This window comes from Elaeis guineensis, chromosome 6 (assembly GCF_000442705.2).
Source record: "Elaeis guineensis isolate ETL-2024a chromosome 6, EG11, whole genome shotgun sequence".
In the NCBI taxonomy this organism is placed as follows: Eukaryota; Viridiplantae; Streptophyta; class Magnoliopsida; order Arecales; family Arecaceae; genus Elaeis; species Elaeis guineensis.
Window position 1 is genome coordinate 24,585,064 of NC_025998.2, and position 24,741 is coordinate 24,609,804.

At 39.3% G+C, this 24,741-nt stretch overlaps 1 protein-coding gene across 1 annotated transcript; it reads left to right on the plus strand.

The window, feature by feature from the left end:
* Positions 1–14,365: 14,365 nt before the first annotated feature.
* Positions 14,366–16,708, plus strand: LOC105046950 (probable indole-3-acetic acid-amido synthetase GH3.1). Its single transcript, XM_010925704.4, has 3 exons — positions 14,366–14,799; positions 14,900–15,801; positions 15,900–16,708. The coding sequence occupies exons 1-3, from the start codon at positions 14,471–14,473 to the stop codon at positions 16,490–16,492; spliced, it is 1,824 nt and encodes a 607-aa protein (XP_010924006.1). The 5' UTR covers positions 14,366–14,470; the 3' UTR covers positions 16,493–16,708.
* Positions 16,709–24,741: the final 8,033 nt, after the last annotated feature.

Consider the following 24,741-nt stretch of genomic DNA (forward strand, 5'->3'; position numbering starts at 1 on the left):
CGTCCACATTGCCTATTTTGAAGATGGACGGCTTCTATGCATCCTAAAAATAGAGAGCTTTATATTAAACTCCAAATACAGTGGGTTATAGGGTTGGAAGTGGGTTCGGACCGGTCAGAGGTCCATCGGGCCGGGCCAGGTTTCAAGCTCGGCCCGAAACTATTTGGGCCGGACTCGGATCAAAAAAATAGAGCCCGTTTTATTTTCGGGCTGAGCTCGGACCTACCTTTGGCCCAGCCCGGACCCGGTTCGGGCCCGAGCCCGAAGTTTAGCCCAATTATGAGCCCAAATTTTAAGGGCTCCATTCCATCCTTCAATGATTCAATCTACCTTTTAAAGTTTCGAGTCTCGATTTTTTCCATCGAGGTGTCCTGGACCCATCCGTCGACAATTACCGTCCTCACTCCCGATCCTCCCAGTCTTCAGGGGCATCAGGCTCCCCCCTCCAATCTCCCGCAGGTACTCTCCTTTCCATAGGTCCGCCTCCGTCGTGCCCATTCTCCTTAGATCACCGCTTCCTCGGGCCTCGACTATCGCTCCCAAGCCTCTATCTCCCTCTGACCACTACTTCCAAGCCCCTGTCTCCCTTCGATCGCCACTCTCAAGCCCCACTGCCAAGTGTACCTCAACTGCCTTGACCTCTCTCAAAGAGTCCAACAAGCTCTTCAATGGTGTCGGCGAGGTCTGCGGATGGTCTCGCCACCCATGCCAGTCTCGACCACAGTTGTTGTCGTTTGGCTCTTCACTGTCCATGCCCACGCCCTTGAGACGGGCATCATCTTCACCGAAATTGATGGCGCTACCTAAGCCAAGCTCGAGCTCCAGAAGCCAATAGGTCGTCGTCATCGTCGGAGACCTAGCAGGCATTATCGTCGTCGTGACTAGCCACCGGAATGAGTTAGGGCCTATAAAGCTTTAGATTTTTTTAAAAATTTTTTAATAGAAAATCGTGAGTAATGTTGACGGTGGGCTGGCCCAAACTGTTCGGGCCGGTATTGGGTCGGGCTTGGGCCTGGATCTTTTAAAAATTTTCGAGCTTAAATCCGGCCAGAAGCCCGATAAAAAATTTTGGGCTAAACTCGAGCTGGGGTCTGATCCGATCTGACCCAACCCATTTCCTGCCCTAGTGGGTTAAGAAATGGGCGATGGTCATTCATTTCTGAAGTGGGACATGTGGTAGCTGTCCAACATGCACGACCTCCTGTGTCCAAAACATGCACCGCGGAGGACCCCTACTTCAATAACAACCTTATGATAGATTCTGGAGGATGGGATCAAATAAGCCACAACCAGTCCTACTTATCAGGTGAGCCGAGCTGGGATCGGACCGGCCTCATCCATAGGCATGACTAAAGTTAGCCAAGGTTGAGCCCAGCTTAGCCCGCCCTTCGGGCCTATTTCCCAGGCTTAAGCCTAAGCTTGGGACTTCAGGCCAGACCCCGGGTTTTTTGAACCATGAGCTACAGCCTGCATGCTTGGATGTGGGACTGAGGAGCAAGGAACCGAAGAAGTCGAAGATCACGGCCTGTTGCCAAGAAGGAGGATGGCACTTCCAAAGAGGAGAATAGAAGGATCAATGAAGGCGAAGAAGTCGGAGCCTACGGCTCGTTGCCAAGGACGAGGATGAACATCTAAAGAAGAGGATGAAAGCTCTTCTCCCTCATTGTCGATGCTAGGGGGCTTGCCACCTTAAAACAAGAAATGAGAAGGAGCCGAGGGTGCCAGCTTCAAACCAGGGGATGTTGCTCCACAGGGACCACAGCAGCTATGGCCCACCATCGCTAGATTAGGCTTCAAAGGCATACTGGTGGGGAGACGAGAGGTTTCGAGGAGCTGAGGAAAGGAGGAGGTGTTGGCTATGGATTGAGCCCTTCTTACAATCAAAAAAAAAAAAAAATCGGGCTTAGGACTGGTCAATGTGAACCCGAGCCCAACATTATTTAATGGGTAGGCTCAAATTTCAGACCTGGCGCAGCTTGTCAGGCTTAAAAATCAAGCCCAGACCCATCCAAAATGCTCTAAGCTCTAGTGACTCGCCTAAGATTTAAACAGGTTTAGCCGCAATCATTGATAATTGGGGACCACTAGACTAGTAGGAATGGCACACTTGACTACCACCACCAGATATTGACATAATTAATACTTGTTTTGGTGTGTAAAATTGGCAAAGCAAGGAACTTGTTTGCTCTTGGCTTGCTTAAACAAAAGTAATAAAGCCTAAGTTGAGCTAGGCAAAATAGTCTGGCAGGTTGGTATAAAATAATAATGAACAAAGTTGAAAGTTTCTACTTAGATCACTAAATTGGTTGGAAACGGAGCTTTCAAGTGGGCTTGATTTAGTCAAAAAAATGCATCAAAAGCCTTGGATTTTTGATTTAAGATAATGCAACTTGCACCAATAGGCCAGCTCTATGATGCCTGGAAAGCCACCTAAGACGGCGAGTAGGGCTTCAAGTGTTCGAGGACGTGTGATATGGGATGGTAAACAGCTATTAAAGGGAGATTTGTTTCTTAGACTATGACTTTTAATAGAAAGAGGTTCTCTTGAACCTATCATTAGGTTAATTATATATTGCCCTTGAGAAGGATCAGCCCCTAAAGAGCGGGAGAACATACGGGCTTTAGGATTAGATTAGTATTTTCATGTTACAATTAGTACGAGCATTGCCTTCCAATGTAGTGATTAGAGGAGACATCAAATTGCTAAGCATCTGGCATGTAGATTTTGGTAATTTAATACGAGAATGTTCAACTAGTACGAAAAAAAGTATACTACCTTTGCACGTAGCAAGATAAAATTGTCTGGTAGCAAACATCACAACATGAACTTCACGTGAATAGGCTTAGCCAGTTTCTAGCAGATTGCCTCAGCATATGATAACATCTCCATTTTCTTTTTTCTGGATGATAGATAATGTCGCCATTTTGGATAGTTGTTTGTCTTCGGTAAATATTCCCAGGTGATCTTCTCCACTTTGAGAACTTAAAAAAAAAAAAAAAAATCAAATGTATGTGCTTGGGAATGCATGTTCTCCTTTATGTAACACTAAGCAATATCTATTGACACTAGTTAGTACATAGTCTCTGGCAAAGAGATCTAGAGAGACGGAAGGAGAAAATATAGGACTGAAGAAGTGGAGCAGGGTAATTGCACGTTTAGTTGATAGATGAGCAGTAGTCAAACATATAAGATTATGAGAGACATACAGAGATTTTATCTTTGCCATGAAAAAAGGATTCATCTCTTTTTGTATGAATCCATCACTAGATCGTGCAATAGTTATTTCAAAATCTATTTAATGAATAAAAAAATTTGGAGTACTTTAAAATCAAAATTTTTGTAGAATACGGTCTAATGATTGATGATGTGAAAAAAGATCAATCACTCTTTCGTGCGAACGATACATCCCAAACCCCATGGAAGTAAGAAAAAAAGACAGAGATATAAAAAAAATATTAAATAGACTCATTCTATCCAAAAATATAATGAATGGGGTAGATGTAAATACTATTCACTCTTTTCTTTCCATCATTAGATAAATGACTTCAATTCTATCAAAAAAAAAAAAAAGAAAAGAAATGACTTCAAATCCCGACATGAAAGTAAATGGTCAACTCTTCTTGTTTGTGCCTTCCACCCCACACATTCACTCGCGCACATTCTCATACGAATCTCACTCAACATTCCAACCCCCACTTGGCTTCTTTCCCTGAATTGCTGCGCCCGTTTCCCATTCCCATTTCCCCCGCTAAGCAACGGTCCCCCGATTTTGAAATTAATGGAGCCTAATCGACGCCGTTGGTCTCGCACGAGATTCGAGGCAGATCGGGGGCTGCGCGGGGTGGTCAACCCCTGGCGCGAGCAACGAGGCCCTGGCCGTTGGAGCCGAATCACGTCTCGACGTGTGGGCGCCTCAGGTGGCTTCGGGCGCCGTGTGGGCCCCATATCATGGTCGTGCTCGTGACGTCACGTCATGCGGTGAACTTTCGGCGATGCTGCACCTTCGTGGCGATTTATTTCTATCAAAAATAAAATCCGCATTTTTACGGGTCATACGACGCGTTGCTATTATTTATACCCCATTTCTTCAAAATAGCCTTCTTTTTGGACCCTTTTTGATCATCTATAGTTTTGTCCTTGGACCAGCTATGTCCCGAAGAAGCAGTGAGAGCTAGATAAATGATCTCTCAGTTAATGTGCTCTACTCACCAAATTTGTTCTCATGGTGGGTACATAAAGAATTCATTGGTAGACAACGTACGTATAGCTAGAATCTTTGAAAATCTCTCTCTCTCTCTCTCTCTCTCTCTCTCACAGTAAATGAGACCATCCAGTATACTTCTATTCCATTTTTGTTTTGTTATGCATCGCATGATTTCATGATATTAATTATTGGTAACGATACATTTTTTGCACTAGATAACATTAACCAATTAGTCATGTAATGTCTGATATGTAACTTTGATGCTGAGCTGCAACAATTTCATTAGATGGTTATGAGCTAGCTCCACTGCAAAAGGAAAAGGAAACTGCTTTCAGACTTTATGCAAGAATCTTTTTTACAATATTGTCTAACTCTATCATGATGTTGTCCTGATATCCTGTAAAAGCTTGTCTTTCTACTCAATGATGGAGCTTAACTTGCATCCAATGTGTACTCCACTTGCTCTTTAAACATGACTTGATACTATATGTAAAGCAATGTGCATATGTATAAAGCTTTAGTGATAGACCAATATCACTCATCATAATCTTTATCCATTGGAATTGAACATTTCCTTACAAATCATGCATCTCAAATCATCAAAAGCCCTGAATGAAATCTCAATTACTCAAAATGGTTTGTTGTGAGTTAAGACTTGCACCTCTCTTGGGACAAAAATGATCATCCGAGTACATAACAATGATGTATGGTGTACGAAATTAGTCTTGTGATGAGGACGGGATGGCTTTCTGCATCAAAGGGTAAAAAGGAGTGGACAGTGGACACTTGGCCATGTCCATCATAGGGAGCAAAAAGGTGGATAGGCTTAACAGACTTTTTGCCCCCTTAATCTTTATAAGAGAACTCCAACTCAACCACTGATCGGACACTCGCATTTTGTACTACCCTTGTGATGCTCTGTCACAATTACACCCATGAATTTTATGGCTCGTGCATGCGATGTCAGGCCCACTCTTGCTTTGTTTGTTCTACATTTATAATGGGAAATGGAAGGTAAAATTTCTTGCTTTGATCCACTACCACTTTTGTCAATACATCTATCATGTACGGATGTGGTATTGACCACATATAATTGAAGGCACCTACCAAAAGTTCTACACCTCATCAAGCCAACATGTTTTCCATGCCTCAAGGATGCAAGAGTTTGATATCTCAAGTAATCTGCAGAAAGTATTCTGATTTCTTCTTCTCTTCCTCCTTTATTTTGTTTTCCTTCTAAATCTGACGCCTACAAGAAGATAAAAATGCATCAACCACAAACCTAATTGGCACCCTATAAATTCAGGGGAATCCACATGGCTTTTAATTCATGGGACAAAGCACATGAGGTGCCTAGTCTAAAGTGGGTCTATCAAATTATATTACTTTAGCATTAATGTTTTAGCAGTTGTTGGTGCAGAAGTTTTCTTCGATTGTCAAAGTTTCAGCTATCTAACTTTTCCTTCTTAATTTATATGATGTAAGAGTATCTTAATAATTTTCTAAATTTTATCAAAGTTGTTTACTCCATTTCAGTGAAAGATTGGCCAACTTATGCAAGAAAATTAACCTCATTTCTTTAGGAGTATATTCACTACTAAAAGGTATATAAAAGTCGCTCATCTCCAACATGTCATGCATTGGTTAATACTGTAGTACTTTAATGAAGTTGATTTATTATTTTTAAATTTTTTGATGATTTTGAATAAGGATGAACTAATTACCATCACATCAATACAAGAATTATAACTTAAATGCTGAATTGATAACCAAAATCTTGGTCAAATATGTGTCTTTTTTATGAGGCATCGACATGTATAATACCTAATTCAGCAATGCATCTCCTTGTATTATAAGTAGGTTTCATGGCCAATGATTATTTGTTTGTATGTTAAACTAGTACCATTAGATTATAATAATTGTTGACAAGTAAAACTTAATTTGAATTAAAAATTTAATTTTTGAATTAGAAATTTAAGTTGGATAGTTATGGATAGATAGAGATAAAGATGTTATCTTGATTGGTTGTTATCCTATTTTATCTATTTATATTTTAAATTAAATTTTAAGGCTATATATACGATGTATCGCAGGAAATATATTTAATCCACTGAAAAATAAAAGTCTCATTATTTCATTACTTTCAAGCCTTATTTTTTTTGCTTCCTTTTCCCTTCTTTAGGATATCTTCTTTTATCAATTTGGTATCAAAGCTTGATTTTTTTTTTTGGAGAGATGGCTAGTAATCTACAGATCCAAATCCCTCACCTAATGAAGGAGAACTACGAGAACTAGAGCACTCAGATGAAGGCTATGTTTGGATGCCAAGATATATGGGAGATTGTTGGGAGGTGGTCAAGAGAGCCTATGAAGAGCCTCAAGATGAATTGACGCTCCAAGTGAACCAGCAGGAGATCCTAAACAACTCAAGGAAGAAGGACAAGAAAGCTCTATTTTATATTTATCAGAACCTAGATGAAGCAAATTTTGAGAAGGTGTCAACATCTGCCACCTCGAAACAGGCATGGGATATTCTCCATAACACCTATAAAGGTATTGAGAAGGTGAAAAAATTCACCTTCAGATGCTCAGATGCGAGTTCAAGGCATTACAGATGATGAAGTCTGAGAGCAATGTAGATTACTTCACACGGGTTGAGACCGTTGTGAACCAGCTTCGGAGAAAAAGCGAGAAGAACCTAGATGATGTCCATGTGATCAAAAAAATATTATGTTTTTTACATGACAGATTTGACTATATTGCCACAGCTATCCAAGAATTAAAAGATCTTGAAGCCATGACTGTAGATAGACTAATGAGGTCGCTGCAATCACATGAGCAGCAAATCAACAAAAAAAAGAATGAGCCGATTGACCAAGCACTTCAAAGCAAACTCATATTGAAGGAAGGGTTCAGAAGTGCGACAACTGATCGAGGATAAGATCATGGTCAAGGTCATGGCAGAGGCTTCGAATGTGGATGAAGATGTAGAAGAAGAGGACGTGGAAGAGATGATGTCCACTTTAGCCAAAATAGTCCTCATGAAAGAGAAGCCCAGAGGAACAAATCAAAGGTTCATTGTTACATCTGTAAGAAGCTTGATCATTTTGCTTATGAATGTTATTACAATAAAGTTAACCAAGTAAAAGAAAATGCTAACTATATTGAAAGAAAAGAAGAAGATTTATTGTTATTGGCTTCTAAAGAAGGTGAAGGAGGAAAAAATGAGAGCTGGTATTTGGATAGTAGAGCCAGCAACTATATCTACAGACATAAAGATATGTTTGTAGAGCTAGATGAATCGGTAGGAGGTTATGTTCATTTTGGCGATTGTTCAAAAATTTTGATAAAAGACAAAGATAAAATCCTAATCCATCTAAAAGATGATAGCCATTAATTTATTTCTAAAGTATATTATGTACCCAATATGAAGATCAACATCTTAAGTTTGGGACAATTGCTTAAAAAAAATTATAACATTCATATAAAAGATATATAAAAAGCTCTTTATAAGAAATAATTTCAATGATTTGATTGCTCAAGTTGAGATGTCAAAGAATTGGATGTTTGTTCTTAACATCAAAAATAATGTAACGAGATGCTTAAAGGTGTGTGTGAAAGATTCTTCATGGATTTGGCATCTAAGATTGGGACATATTAATTTTAGCGATCTTAACACCTGTTAACCAAGAAGATGGTATATGACTTGCCTCCAATAAATCTTCTCGATCAACTTTGTGAGGGGTGTGTTTTTAGAAAACAACCAAAGAGGAGTTTTCCTCATGAAGTAACCCATAAAGTCAAGAAGCCACTGCAACTTATTCATATGGATGTTTGCAGGCCCATAGTCCCTACATCCTTTGGTAAGCATTGGTACTTTCTTTCTTTTACCGATGATTTTTTTCGAAAGACTTGACTCTATTTTTTGAAAAAAAAATCTGAAGTGTTTGACAAATTCAAGAAGTTTAAAGTAATGGTGGAGAATAAGAACGGCTACCTTATTAAAGCCATTCGATCTAATCGGGGTGGTGAGTTCACATCAAAAAAATTTGAAGACTTTTGCAAAGAGAATGGGATCCGACATTAGTTGACTGCTTCATACTTTTCTCAATAGAATGGAGTGACGGAGAGAAAGAATCGCATCATCATCAACATAGTGTGAAGCATGCTGAAGACAAAGAACCTGTCAAAGGAATTTTAGGCCGACGAGGCAGCTTGCACCGTCTATATTCTAAATCACTGTCCTACCGCAAATTTGAAGATGGAGACTCCACAAGAGGCATGGACTGGATGGAAGCCCAATATCTCGCATATGAAAATCTTTGGATGCGTTGCATATGTGCATGTTCCGGAGCAATGAAGGTCCAAGCTCGATGACAAAACCATAAAGATGATCTTTATCGGGTACTTTTAAATCAAAGGCCTATAAGCTTTATGATCTTAACAATTTCCAAATTATTATTAGCAGAGATGTGAAATTTGTTTAAGAAGGTATGTGGAGCTGGTATAAAGTTGGAGAAATCGAAGAAGAAACACAAGCAAAAATAGAAGTTCAGGAAACTACACCAACTTTTTCGTCTTCATCAACACCCTCATCTTCATCACCCTCTTCACCATCACCTTTACCATCATCATCTACATCCTCAGAATTTTCTTTAGAAGAAAGACCCCGAAAGACAAGATGCCTACAAGAACTCTATGAGATAACAGATGAACTGCATCTTGTTTGTTTATTAACTAACTGTGAACCTCTAGAGTTTCAAGAAGCGGTAAAAGATAAAAGGTGAAGAGATGCTATGGAAAAAGAGACAAAAGCAATAAAGAAGAACCACACATGAGAGTAACGACAATCCCTTAAGGACATAAGGTTATTGGAGTAAAATGAATCTATCGAGCAAAGAAGAATGCAAAAGACATGGTGGAGAAATATAAAGCCAGATTGGTTGCCAAATGATATAAGCAAAAGATTGGAATTGATTATAAAGAGGAGGCTTATACAAATAAGGTTCTAAAAAGATTTAAGATGGAAGGTTGCAACCCTAGTAGCACACTACTGGCGTGTGGCATCAAATTATCAAAATACGAAGATGGAGAATTAGTTGATGCAACACTCTTCAAAAGCCTAATCGAAAGTCTAAGATACTTGATATGCACGAGGCTAGATATCTTGTATGTGGGGTTGGTGAGCTGATATATAGAGGAGCCAAGATTGATGCATCTCAAAGCTGCCAAATGAATCCTCTGCTACATCAAAGGTACCATTACTTATGGCCTTTTATATTCAGTTTCTAATGAGTTTCAGTTAGTTGGCTATTCCGATAATGATTGGGATGAAAATCTTAACGACCAGAAAAGCACAATCGGATTCATATTTTGTTTGGATGACACTGCATTTATATGGATTTAGAAGAAACAACCGATAGTGACATTTTCAACCTGTGAAGCTGAATATATTGATATGACTACGAAATCTTTTGAAGGCAATACAATAACCGTAAGATGTTGTTACCAGAATCTATATTGACAATAAATCGATGATTGCACTAGCCAAGGATCTAGTCTATCATGAACGAAGCAAGCACATTAATATATATTTTCATTTTATTTGAGATCAAGTCAAGAAGAAAAAGATAGAATTGGAGTATATTAAGTTCGGAGATCAAATTATAGATATTTTACAAGCCCCTCAACTCTGAAATATTTTGTAAATTAAAAAATTTACTTGGAGTCATTGATGGAAGAGAATTAAGTTTAAAGGAAGATGTTGATAAGATAAATTAATTTGAATTAAAAATTTAATTTTTGAATTAGAAATTTAAGTTGAGTAGTTATGGATAGATAGAGATGAAGATGTTATCTTGATTGGTTGTTATCCTGCTTTATCTATTTATATTTTAAATTAAATTTTAAGACTATAGATATGATGTATCGCAAAGAATGTAATTAATCCACTGAGAAATAAAAATCTCATTATTTCATTTCTTCCCAGCCTCGTTCTTTTTCCTTTCTTTCTCCTTATTTAGGATTTCTTCTTTTATCAATAATATTCTTGTGTGCTGTGATTAACTAGTTCCAAATAAGGTGTGCCCCAAAGGTTTTTGTAAATTCAATGGCTAACTTTTATTTTTCACTTAAATAAGTATAATTAAAGATCTTGTTAACAATTCTATACAATCATATTTGAAGGATCTATTGATCTCTTATAGTGAGGAGAGAACTCTTGTTCTTTATATGTCATAAGAAGAACTCTAGCTATGCAATCTAGAGCCATAACTCAAAAAATGAAAATTATAGCAAGGTAATCTTTGACACAATTTAATGAGCACATAAAGTTTTCTCTTACATTTCAAAGACACTAGCAAATAATATTCTATATATTAATAAACATTTTTCTAACTCCTAGTTACAAAACTAAAGCAGTCACTACACTAATAATATATTATCTTTAGATGTTGTTTAATATATTGATATTGCATTTCAAATAGACCATGAATTTGGTACTAAAAAAGAAATGGACATTTTTGTTGAGAAAAACAAGTGGGTTGTGAAGTTGATGAAACAATTCTCACTAAGTTGCTAATTTGCCATCATATGTTTGTAGGCTAATGTATTCATTCTATTCATTAAATCTCATACTATATGCCTCACATCACATTTGAGTTACAAGTATCATTAATGTAAAGACATACTTACACTACATATCTAGTTGTCAAAATTAAATTTGATAGCTAAACTTAAATGGTATAAAATATAAAGGAGAAAATATGTATCTCAAGAACAACCTGGAAGAAATATGGGTAGTACTTTATTAAGTATAGTTAAGGTTGAAAGCCATGCTTAGCTAATACCTTGACACTTTTGCTATTCATTGGGATGCTTCATTATTTCAGCATTGTTCATTTCACATTCTACCCAATTTTTGAGAAAAGAAAAATAAAAAATGAAATCTACAATACCTTTGGATAATAAGGTTGAAAATAGATTAGATGCAAACTGGATACTAGTATATCCACATATGTATCCATTATTTTCTATTTTGAATACCATTATTACTCTTTAACTATAACCTAATAAAAAGAATCATTGGTTATTTATTTTTTATAGATCTTGTACGAAAACAATTATATGTAGAAATTATTGATATTTTTAAACATTTTAAACAAAAAAGTTTCATAAATATCATAAAGAGTAAGATGAAGTTATTCATTTTCATTTTCATCAAAAGAAAGGACCAATTTTTTTAAAAAATTATTATCAAAATATAAAATATTATACTATATTTTAATTAACTAAATTTTATAATATGTGTAAGTTTTGAATAAGCATCATAATATGATTATATAACAAAACTACGCATTGTCACATAATTGAGTGGTTATTAACTATTTCAGAGGTCATCAGTTTTCTTGTACATATTATAAGTAAATAATTCTTTTATTTATCTACATAGTTTATAATTTTTTAAATTTATACTTTGATCCAGATTTGAAAAATCTTCTAATCTGGATCTAGTATTTGGCAAATTAAATTTATAAGCATGTATTGGAATTTATATCCATATTCGATAATATACAAGAATTTCCATCTAAATCTCTTGATATAGGTGGTTCATATTTCTTTTTTGCTCGATATCCAGAGTTGGATCTAGATGTGATACCTAGCAAAATTTATAAGCATGTATCTAAATTCATATCCATATTCCATAGTTTTTTAAATTGGATATTTGGATCCATGGATAAAAAAACATTAAAATCCATACCAAATCCAATATATGGCAAAATTCATAAGCATAATTTATGAGCATGTAATAGGATCTAGGTTCATTAGGATACAAGGAATACAAAAGTAGATATTTTATGAAAATATTAGATATTTTTCAACCATGTTTAACAAGTAAAAGTTTATAAATAAAGCAACAAATGTAGTTTTTGCCGAGCAATTACTTGTCCACAACTATTTTTGTAGCATGCGAAGTATGTCAAACCAGCAGAATTAGGTGTGCACATATATAGCTTATGCTTATAGCCTCTGAAAAATAATATAATATACTTATCTCTAGAGCATAATGTAGAACTAAAGGAGAAGTTTATCAGCATCTACCATCCAATGAGTTGACCAATCATGCTACTCGATGAAAGCCAGTTTATCAGATAGCTTTAGAACCCGCCAATTAACTTCTCATTATCTAGTTATTCTATGTGTTGATAATATTGACTCAAAAAATTGCCTAAAGTTCTGAGCACTAGAACAATATTTAATTAGAGATTTTCAAGTGAAAATTTATTTTAGTGATAGGGGAACATCTATTGATTCTTTGAGAAATGTCATGGTATAAGCATGCATGCACCTAATGTCTATCTGATTCGCTTACTAAGTATTGCCGGTGAAAATCTCCAACCCATTGCTTCAGACTTTGAAACACCACCGGAGGTATTTGAATTTCAAATATTTTCCCATTTTTCGTTTACAGCAAGTAGATCCTAAGGTTTCCTGTACTTATTTTTCAAAGCACAAAAATAACTAACCATGAAAAAGCTATAAAAAAAAAAGATAAAGAAGGCAAAGTATGAAATGAGAAATGAATTTTGGAGAATATTATTCAAGTGCTTTTTCCTATTTTTCTAAGAGCCAGCAAAGAGATAATTATATTTTGGTCCCAAGCTATTATTATTTTTCTATATTTTACACCTGTTGAAGTTTTCGTCTTGGTTGGGATGATATGTATAGGTATTGGTACCATCTACTACCCCATATATATATATATATATAAACTTCTGCACATTATCTCATCCAATAGAAATTTTTAAAAAAAATCGAACATATCAACTAATATATGCATATTGATCAATATTTTTTCTAATAAATTTTAAAATCTACTTAAGTATAATTTTAAATCTCGGATTTAGTATTTTGGACAAAATTTTGGTTTGAAAATGTCATTTGAGATAGAAAAAAAAAAGGTATTAGTTCATCTTGATCTTGGCTAATCATCGAGATGACTTAGATCTAAAACCCTTATTTTAAACCATAAACAATTAAAAGAAATATGTTAAGTAGTAATTACCATGCATTTTATTTCATTTAGCAACTTCTACCATACAAATGTTGTTCATTTTATTTATCAACATACATTTTCCCTGCTTAGTTCAGTTTTAACCTTATTAAAAGGATCCAGGTCCAAATCTTACTAGTATAATTACAAAGCACATGATTGATATTTAATCAAAATTAAAAATGATTTACAAAATTTTGAATAACTAAAAACAAAAAAAATGGAGTTATCTTACCTATGCATTATATTGGCATAAAATTAATAGAAAATCAAGAAAAGTAGATGATAAAATCTAATTAAGATGAGCAGAAACTAATGAAATAAAAAATGTACTCTTTTGCATTATTTTTATGTCATAGGATACATGATTCTTTTGGGTATGACATGAAAGTATTTAGTAACTCAATTTTCCCACCCAAAACGCCATTCAAAGACGTGTTGTAATTTTACTGTTCCCTTTATTTGGTATCATGACATATGCCACGTAATGGAGCAGAGTCAAAGGTGCTCAAGGTAGTTGAGCTACTTTTTTGAGTGATTTCTTCGAGTTACTGAAGCGTTGGATGATAATTACACTTGGTAGGCTAGGAATTTAGTATTATTTGTTTAAACGCATTTTGTGACAATGCTTTTTCAATATAAATCACTGTACCTATAATTTGTTCCGGTTTGTTGCTGAACTCCATATTTCCTACCCACTCTTAATTTGCAATTCCAGTCATCAAATTCACAGCAAAGCATCTCCGTATAATGAATAGTGGATGTAAATTTAATTTAAAGGGCAGTGTGGACGAGGACTTCATGTTTTGGCCTAAATGATAGATGCTCCTTCTCACATTTTGAGGTCATTCCGATCGTATGACATGTCCCATTTAAGCTATACTCGAAAAATACGGAACAATATGTGAAGCGTGCACACTGCTTAACCTTGTGGCTCCCGCACAAGCTATATTTCACCTTAGTTAACCAAAAAAAAAAGTGAGCAGCAAATAGAATTATTCTAAAATGACAATCCACTTATACTGTATGGCTTGAAGCATGAGAGGCTCACAGACCATCTCCACACTCCACCTCCCAATTTCCTCCTATATATATATCCCTCCCAACCCCTTCTTTTTTCCCCACACACAAGCACCTTCTCTCCCCACGCCATCTCTCCTTCTTTCTCCAAAATCATTTCCATTCTCTCAATATCTCCCTTTCCTCCACCACCATGCCCGAAGCTCCCAATTTTGTGCAGTCCTGGGTCACTGCTTCGGTCCCGGAGGAACACCGCAAGGTTCTTGACTACATCGAGGATGTGACCGTTAATGCCGACCAGGTCCAGCGCCGGGTGCTCTCGGAGATCCTCACCCAGAACGCGCCTGCCGAGTATCTGCACCGCCATGGACTATCCGGCCATGCCACCGCCGACCTCGACGCCTTCAAGCGCCTCATCCCTGTCATCACCTACGAAGATCTCCAGCCCGACATCCTCCGCATCGCCCATGGCGACCCCTCGCCCATCCTCTCCGGCCGCCCAATCTCCGAGTTCCTCACTAGGTTTGTTAATCGTCACTTTCCCATAAACCTTGCCACCAATTCGTCCGCCAGCTAGCACTGCACCACTAAACCTGTCATATGGTTTGTTTATTCGTTGTAGCTCTGGGACATCGGGCGGTGAGCGGAAGCTTATGCCCACGATCCACGATGAGCTCGTCCGTCGATCGCTTTTCTATAGCCTGATGACGCCGGTGATGAGCCAATTCGTGCCGGGCCTCGACAAAGGCAAAGCAATGTACCTATACTTCGTCAAATCGGAGTCCCGGACCCCCGGCGGCCTCGTCGCCCGCCCGGTCCTCACCAGCTACTACAAGAGCCGACACTTCCTCGACCGGCCCTTCGACCCCTACAACATCCTTACCAGCCCCAACGAGGCCATCCTGTGCTCGGACTCGTACCAAAGCATGTACGCCCAACTGCTGTGCGGTCTGGTCCAGAGCGCCGACGTGGTCCGAGTAGGCGCGGTCTTCGCCTCCGGCTTCCTTCGGGCCACCAAATTCCTGGAGAAGCACTGGCCTCGTCTGTGCTGCGACATCAGGACCGGCATGCTGGACCCCCAGATCACCGACCGGACCGTGCGTGAGGCCGTCGAGCGCGTGCTCCGGCCGGACCCCGGCCTCGCAGGCCACATCGAGTTCGAGTGCAGCAAGGCCTCGTGGCAGGGCATCATCCGCCGGATATGGCCTAACACCAAGTACATCGACATCATCGTCACTGGCGCAATGGCGCAGTATATCCCCACTCTCGAATTCTACGGCGGGGGACTCCCATTGGCATGCACCATGTACGGCTCGTCGGAGTGCTACTTCGGTATTAACCTGAATCCCATGTGCAAGCCTAGCGAGGTCGCCTACACCTTGATCCCCACCATGGCCTACTTCGAGTTCCTTCCAGTCCATCATATTAACAAGGGCGCCAAGGACGACGATCAACGTGACCTGGTCGACCTCGTTGATGTGAAGCTCGGGCAGGAGTACGAGCTCGTCGTCACTACTTACTCTGGTATATATACACAGCGATTAATTATCAAATATTTTGTTCCAATATCCTGTTAATTAGATCGGTATTAGTGGTGATACTTTGGACTTGTCATGACACAGGGTTGTATCGATATAGAGTCGGCGACGTGCTTAGGGTCGCCGGATTTAAGAACAAGGCGCCGCAGTTCAATTTTGTGCGGCGGAAGAATGTGGCGCTAAGCATCGATTCGGATAAAACCGACGAGGTCGAGCTCCATGCAGCGGTGAGGAATGCGGTGAACCATCTGGAGCCGTTCGGGGCATCGCTGGTGGAGTACACGAGCTACGCCGACACCTCGAGCATCCCGGGCCACTACGTGCTCTTCTGGGAGCTGAAGGCGGGAGGGACGGCGGTGCCACCGTCGGTGTTTGAGGACTGCTGCCTGGCGGCGGAGGAGTCGCTGAATAGCGTGTACCGGCAAGGGCGGGTGTGCGACAAGTCGATCGGGCCGCTGGAGATCCGAGTGGTGGAGGAGGGGACGTTCGACAAGCTGATGGACTGCGCGTTGAGCCAGGGAGCATCGATCAACCAGTACAAGGCGCCGAGGTGCGTGCGGTCGGGGCCGGTCGTCGAGCTGCTCGACGGCCGGGTACAGTCCCGGTTCTTCAGCCCAAAGTGCCCCAAATGGGTTCCGGGACACAAGCAATGGAGCATAGATAATGGTGGGATCTAATAATGATCCTTTGAGAAAAAATTGAGATGTTAGCCTTCAATTAATCATGGTAGCTAGTCACCACCTTTAGAGCTAGATAGGCCTGCCTCGATCTCTATTTTTTCTTTTTGTTGTTTTTTCCCCTAATTAGCTTTCTGTTTGTTTTCCTTTTCCATCTCCATTTGTGTACAAATTGTTCCTTTTTAAGGAAGTTTTTATATCACTTTTCTTTTTTAATCCGAAAATGAAAATGTTGTGGTAATTTTTTTTTTTTTTTTTTTTTCCGGTTATGATGTTTTTATGCCTCACACTTTCTAATTTATGCCAAGAATCCTGCACACCAGAGGCTCATGGACTGTTCTTAGAACAGCACTCTGAGAGCAACGCCACCAGACTTCCTAATTTCTGGCAAGCAGGAAATAATAATGTGCTCTACGCTTTATAACAAAGTTGGGGCTCTGACACTTGGTTCTGCGAATTTAGTTGTTGGATGGCTAACTTTCTCTACATGTTTTATGTCGGCACTCTTCTTCCAGCTTGGCTGGCATTAGTTCCGTGCTCGGAATCAACGACGTGTTCCATTAAATCTGGAAAGAAAGTCTGGTAGTCTGATGTAAGTTGATGCTCAAAAATTAGGTAAATTTAGGGACTTCTTTCTGAATGTTTGCTGCCGTGGTTGGCATGGTTCCCAGCATTGTTTTCTTTATTTTGTCACATTGTATGCAAGCCTTCCATATATACCGTTTTACTTCCAGGAATTTCATTTAGAGAAGCCATATTTCCCATACGACAGCAACATAGGAAGAGCGGACTGGGAGAGATTGGTCAAAAGGAGAATGCAGTGGAAAACTAGACCAAGCTACAACATTATCTACCATAAAATTTAGAATTTGAGACTGAGAAGCTATGGCACTCCCCATACTTGCTAACTTTGATTGTTGATTAACAAACAGATGAGTGTTACCAGTGGTAGAATTATTTCAGAGATCTCACGTCAGCAAATATGACTCCATTATCCTTTGTAAAAAAAAAAAAAGGATAAACGAATATTATGAGAGGTACCACACTTGATCTTAGCCAAAAGGCCGAGAAAGGTATATTATGAGGGGTACCAGAAAGATATCTTGAGGTTTGAATAGATGAGTGGGAAGTATGATATCTGTTTCCTAGCCACATCCAAGGTGTTCTTTAGCTTTTGACTCGAAGGAAACAGATTCCTGACAAGCACTGCCACATCTGGTTTTGATGTCAGAGTGTGTTGTGTGATCGGACAAATTTTTAGGGAATCAGTTCTTTACGTTCCCCTGCTTAAAAAGGATTCCTGTTGGGGACCTGACAATCACAAACAGAGAACTTATCCCAATCCGAAAGCTAAAATAATAAAACAAATAAACTTTGGATGAGTCTGCATGGACCGTTCTGCGGCATTCGGGGTCCAACTAGGCACTTTTTTATAGAACCAACAAGGACATATTCTGGTGATGGGCCAAATCTGTTTTTCGGTTTTACGTCCTTTGTTTGCTTTGTTTTTCGTTTTCTTTTGCGTTTGTTAGGTAAGAAAATGTCTTATATTATCACTATCTGTTTCAAAACCATATGCATCTCATTGCTGATATGTTCAAATATCAAACTCTCTTCACTATTAATTGCTATTATTGACACACTAGCCTATAGAATAGCATGCTACTTGGTGTCGATCAAATATGTGCTGGCACGGGATCTAGAACAAACATCAAGTATATAGCAACGATGGTAAAAGAAAAAAAATAAAAGCAAAAACAAAGAGTTTGGTTTCAACTCTCAAAAAAATTCTGACCTCACCAAAGAGAATGCTCTCCCAACACTCTTCACGTAACTCTTTCCCACTCTCAGTAAAACCATATACTATCCTCCATTACCAAACAAAAACATCACCATCTCCTTCTAAAAGATGAAAACGTCACTATCCTACTTCAACTAAAAAAACAAACTCAAATGCGTCATGCATAAACCCACTTAGCTCTTTAATACAAATCTCCATGACTAAAACAATTGTAGTATCCTTGGACTCTTTCAGAATATTTTCAAAATTAACTTATCATTTAATTATGATTTCTTATGAACTTGATGAAATATCCATCTAATCAAGCTCCTCTTACTCCTTTTTTTTTTTTTTTAACTTGGTTGATCCTAAGCTGATTAACTTTATCATATTCTAAGATTTCTTAACTTGATTCAATCTCTTATCGATTATGCTCTTCCTACTTCAAATCTTCATCTTTAAACTGATTCTACTCTTCTTTTAGAGTTTCAAGAAACTTTAGAATCAAAATTTACTCTTCAAATAAGTTTTGTTTGAGATATCTCACCTCATTAGATCTTGCATAGATAGCTATAAGAATTTTCTATACTTTCTTTAGATCTTTTATATCATAGATATAGAGATATTTCTATAACAATTGAAGGTTAAATAATTTACATCATCTTTTTAGATTTCAGATTCCACTTTCTTTTTATAATCTCATTAGTAATAGTACTATTAGTACTATCTTTGATTCTTCCAAGATATTCCAAAAATCTTGTCTTACTAAAACCATCAATAATCAATTCGCCACTCCAAAAGTTGCACTTCAAAGAAATATAATGAAGCCACATACCACATGGCCACATTCTAACCTCACTTTGATAGTTTGTAGAGTCATAAATGTACGAACCACTAACCCCCAAAATTTATGACTTTAATACTATGTAGAATGGCAAATACATGAACTGTCAATCTTAAAATCTATAACTCTGATACTATATAAACCCATAAATACATGAATCACCAATCTCAAAATTTATAACTCTAATATCTGACAGCAGATTTGATTCATACCGGCCTCAATCACAAGATATACCAACATAACTATTAGTTCTAGTATATTTGAAATTTGAATTTTAAAATTCAAATAATATCCATTATTAGCAAGTTTGATTCATACAATCACAAGATATGCCAACATGATTAATGTTGTCGCTGAAATCTAGGACTTGGTCGAAAAGGTTGGAGTGGTGGTGCATCCTTCTGGAAAATAATCATGCACAACAAATCCTGACCAGAGTTGGCTTCGAAGAAGATCCTCCGATGCTCAAATCAGAAATCAAAAAAATAAGTGAGAAGAAGTGTAAAGAGATTGTTCGCATGTACCTTAGGGGGTACTCTGGAGGTCCTTTTATAGGCGAAGGTTGGAAAACCATTTTAGATAGGTTATGTGATCAATTGAGACATGATGTGGTGAGACTTTCGATCAAAATTTTTAAGATCGAATGGTTAGACCTGCCTTATCAGTTTTGGAATCATCACGGGTGTCTTTGAAATTTGAAATAAGGATGTGGACTGGGTTGTATTGGCTTCTTTTGTTGAGACTTCGGCACGATCCAATGGAGACAGGTGCCTGAGGAAAGAAACGACTGGAGTCAACTATGTTCAGTAAAATAAGATCGATGAAGGTTGAAGTATGACTAGTGGTCAAAATCAAAAGTCAGCCAATTCAGGTATCCGATTGTCTGTAGATGCTGGACAGATGTTAGATGTCGGTTGTCATAGAGGCTGGGATAGGCTTGATATCAAAGTCGAGATGAAGTCGAAGCTTGGATCAGAAGATCTTGAGTTGTACATTGGATGACTTTAATTGTTTCTTGTATAGTATAAGAAAAACATATTCCTTCGAGTTCATACATTTTCATTTTTGACTGCACTGTGACATTGACCTTGCATATCATATCATCTATCCTTCTATTAATCTATGTCTTGGGCCTAAGCAACAAATTTTCCTTCAACACATGACCCTACTCCAGAGTTCGGTGCGGATGAAGAGAGTACATGAGTTCAGATTTACCAAAGATATGTTGTCCTTCCACTAAAATAGCGCTTGTAGTTCTTGGATAGAACTAATGATTATATTAATAAGTAATCATGATTGGGAGGCAGTTGGTGGAATTCGAAAAGTGGTATGCCTTGTTTCCTGCATAAATCATTAATGAATTGACTGACAACTCCTACATGCTAACAGAATCATGCCAAATATCAGTCATCGGATGGTCGGATAGGATTTGGTATTCAAACGATTTTGATCTTCTGTGCCTATAAAGGAGGTGATGTTTTCTGTCTTCTCATTCACATTTCTAGACCCTTCTAAGTTTTTTCTTTTTCTCTTCTGGTTCTCTTCTCCATTTCGAGAGCTTTTTCAATCACCAGCAACTCCTCTTTGGATCGCTACTTTTGTTTCTTGTGGAATCATTGTTCTCATCTCCTATATCGAGTCACTATAGGTTAGTCTCCTTCTCTTATTTTATTTCTCTTTTGTTTTTTCAATCCGATTGTCCTTTTGTTTTATTTTTTTTTTCTTTGTATCTTCTAATGGTGGGTTTCGGGAGTCTTAGCAAGAACTGATCTTCTAAATCATCTTCCTCTTCGGAGGAAGCTCATGTTGATGTGGATGAAGGGTGTGGTGTTGCACCTCCTTTCATTTTTGATACAATCGGATCCAGATTGGGCACAAAGGACTTGAGCATCATCCATGCTCGATATAGGATCCTGGCTACCTTCGAGTTAGAGATCCCTAGGTCAAGTGATAGAGTCAGCAGTCTTTCTTCGGATAGGATCGGCCTATATGAAGAGGCTCTTAAAGTTGGACTTAGGCTTCCTATTCATCCCTTCGTTGTTGAGCTCTTCTGCTTTTTGGATCCTTCACTTTGTTCTGTCATCCTTAACTTCTTCCATTTCATTATTGACTTTCTTATTCTTTGTTCTAAAGCTGGAGTCTAACTTTCTCTTTCTCTTTTTCGATCATTCTATATTATAAAGAGATGTACCAACGATTGGTGGTACATCTTTCCTTCAAAGGAGGTCACTGCTTTGATAAGAGGAGCTCTTGTTTCAATACATGATTGGAAGAATCAATTTTTTTTTATTTCAAATTCTTCTATAGAAGAGTGAAGGTTTCTATACTAGGATCAGTCGAGAGATTCTGTCTTCTGAATCCTAACATTTGGAGATGAGACTTAAAGCGCTCCACAACCTTAAGAGAATACAGAATTCTCCTATTAAAGGAGTTGTTATCGGAGCAAGCTCTCTTCAATATTGGCATCAGTCCGACTGACCCCAGACATGAGAAATTTTTCAATCTTTTCGATGCTTGTTCTTCTCATTTTTATAGATGCTGACTCCTCTTTTGCAAAAATGAAGCCCGAAGAAGTGAAGGGACTGTTAAGAGGTTCATCAAAGAAGAAGGCATTCTCTTCATCCACCAATGCTCAGAAAAAATCCAAGGCTTCGGATGAAAGTAGCAAGAAAGTGATCCCTCCAACTTCAGCTCAGGAGGGGGCTATTTTGATTTCTTCCCTTCAAACTCACCCCTTAAAGCTAGTTATGCTCTGTAGCCCCAAACCGATTCAATCGAAGTGGAGTCAGACCTAGTCTGGGGTCAACGGATCAAGGATAGGTCTTGGGTTCATCATCCACTAGGGATGTTTTCAGTAATTGAAAGATCGACTGTCCATAGTGTCTTCCAAAATATACTTTTTGATGCCGACCTGAAAAGGGTCGATTGTCTTCCAAAATATGCTTTTTGATGCCGACCTGAAAAAGGTCGAAGGGGAGAGCTGCGTGAGATAGAAGAAGTGGATGGTTTCCTCCATTGTGTGGGTAAGTTCGCCCTTATTTTTACTTTTCCTCACTTTTTTATTGATCTTTTGCTCTATGGGTACAGGTGGGTCACTACACTGCGACCCTTATAAATACGATAGGTGCAATGGAGGGAGAACTAGTCAAAGCACATAAAAAGTGTGAGATGGCCGAAACTTTTGAAGTTGAAGCCAAGTCAAAAGCAGAGGCCGTTGAAGTCGAAGTCGCCGACCTAAAGATGGTGCTGAAGAAAATCAAAGTTGATTTGGCTTCAGAGAAGAAAAGAAGACTGGAGGTGCAGGTCAAAGCCATTGATGTTGAGAAGAAGGCCAAGGATCAGACTGCTGAAACCAGACATATGGTTATGGAAGCCTTCCATGCATCTGTCAAGTTTTCGGAGGAGAAATGTATTTTTAATTAGAAGGCCTTCAATATCAGCTTGGACATCTACCGTTGAAAGGTGGGTGCATGCTTCTCGGACCTAGACTCGAGCTTCCTGGATAAGATAGGAGAGGAAGTGGAAGAAGAAGGAGAAGCCGAGGAAGAAGTTGTAGGAGATGGAGCTCCAACTGCAAAGATTACCAAAGGGAGCTCCAAAGTTGCTTCACCCTTGGAGGATGTGCCTGCATCCATTCCTGCAGAAGCCACGCCAATTTTGCCACATGAGTGGAGTCAGAGCAGCCAGCTGTAGTTATCATAAGCTCTTCTATCGATTCTTATGTCGAGGTCAGAAATATTTAAACTCATGTATCTTTTTTTTTTTTTGCTTGTCAATATAATAGAAGATTTTGAAATCAATGAAAAAATAATTTTTATCCATATTCTTTGGTTCATATCTACTTGTGATGTTTTCTCAGTTGGCTCGGTGTAATTGTTCACTACTACAAAAAGAGCCTATGGCAGCATTTACTACTGCAGCGATTTGAAAATCACTGCCATAGAATCTAGTAGCAGTTATACATAACCGCTGCCATAGTCTTGACCTATAGCAACGGTTATTCGTAACCGCTGTCATAGGTTGTGTTGGGTATAAAATACCCCCCTGGCCGAAGTTTGTAAAAGACCGATCCTTCGGGGCTCTTCCGGCTCCCGACTTTGTATGTGGCACCTCTCCGAACTCCCTCGACCGTCCGGGCTTCTCCGACAATGGACTTCTGCGTTCACCCATCGGGCCGCCCCAAAGGTCCTCTGGGCCTCACTGACAGTCGACCTCCTACAACAGCCAACCATTCCCCGAGTCTTTCCTGGACTTCTTCCGACCACGGACGACCCTACTCCGAACTTCTTTCGGACTTCGTCAGTATCCGAGCTTCCCCGACAACGAGATTTCTACAGTAACCAGACTCCTTCCAAATTTTTATGGCAGTCGACCGCCTTTCGGATCCCGATCGAGCTCCTGCGAGAGCCGAACTTCTACTACGAACGGTCTACTCCAAACTCCTACAGCGGACTGTCTATCCCAGACGTCGACTGTAAGCAAATTCTGACTCAAGCCTCTACTATAAATAAATTTCTTTCGAATTTCTACTATAGGTAGACTTCAACCGAGCTACCCATAGCGAGTGGGCTCTGGACGAGCTTCTACAGCGGGATACTACTACGAGCTTCCACGACAACTGGTCCTCACCCAAGCTCCTACAATAAGCGACCCCTTTTCGACCTCTCACGAGAACCGAAGCCCATCCGAACTTCTCCAGCGGATGGATTTCGGACGAGCTTCTATGACGGACGAGCTCCAGCAACTGGGTCCCTGCGATAGCCGATCGCCTCTGATATCTGTCGAGCCTCCCCAGTGCTATCCAAAGTCTATCGCCGGTCGACCTCCTACTAGGCTCCCCATAAAATCGGACTTCCCTGGTGGATGATCTTCAAATGAGCTTCCGCATCAGATAAATCCCAGATGGACATCTCCGAACTTCGTCAACAAAAATCTCTGTCCGAGCTCCTACAGTAGGTGACTCCCGCCTAAAACGTCAGCACCCGAAGCATCCGACAACAGTAGATTCGTCAGCGACCTCGGAACATCCGAGCCTCTCCTAGAACGACGATGTAAAGAGCCATTCTGCTCCATCAGGCATCCCAGTCGAGCTTCAGCCGATGGATCCAAACTCTCTGGTAAGCCACAACAAGGGCCACTACCTTACTCCACTCGCTACAACGGATTCCATGCGGTTCCACCACTCTCTAACAAGCCACGATAAAAGCCGCCATCCCACTCCACTCGCTATAATGGATTCCATGCAGCTCCACCTCTCTCTGGCAAGTCCCGATAACGGACACCACTTCATTCTCTGCAATAAGCTCCACGTGGCCCTGAACAACCCCTGATGCCACTACTCTCCGTAACAAACTCCACGCGACTCTTAGCGGTCCACTACCAGACAGTTACAGATGTCGCTGTCGGTCAGTTACACCCTCTGTCTATAAATAAGGACCTCCAGATACGTTCTTCTCTAAGCTGGTAACTCTATCTCGAAACTCTGCCAAAATTTTCGCTCGAGCACTCCATTTCTGTTGAAGTAGAGTATGACTTGAGCATCGAAGGGTCTTGCCGAAGCACCCCCAACTCCGGTTTAGACTTTCTTGCAGGTCCCGGTGCGGCCGCAGTCATTCCAGCTCCAGC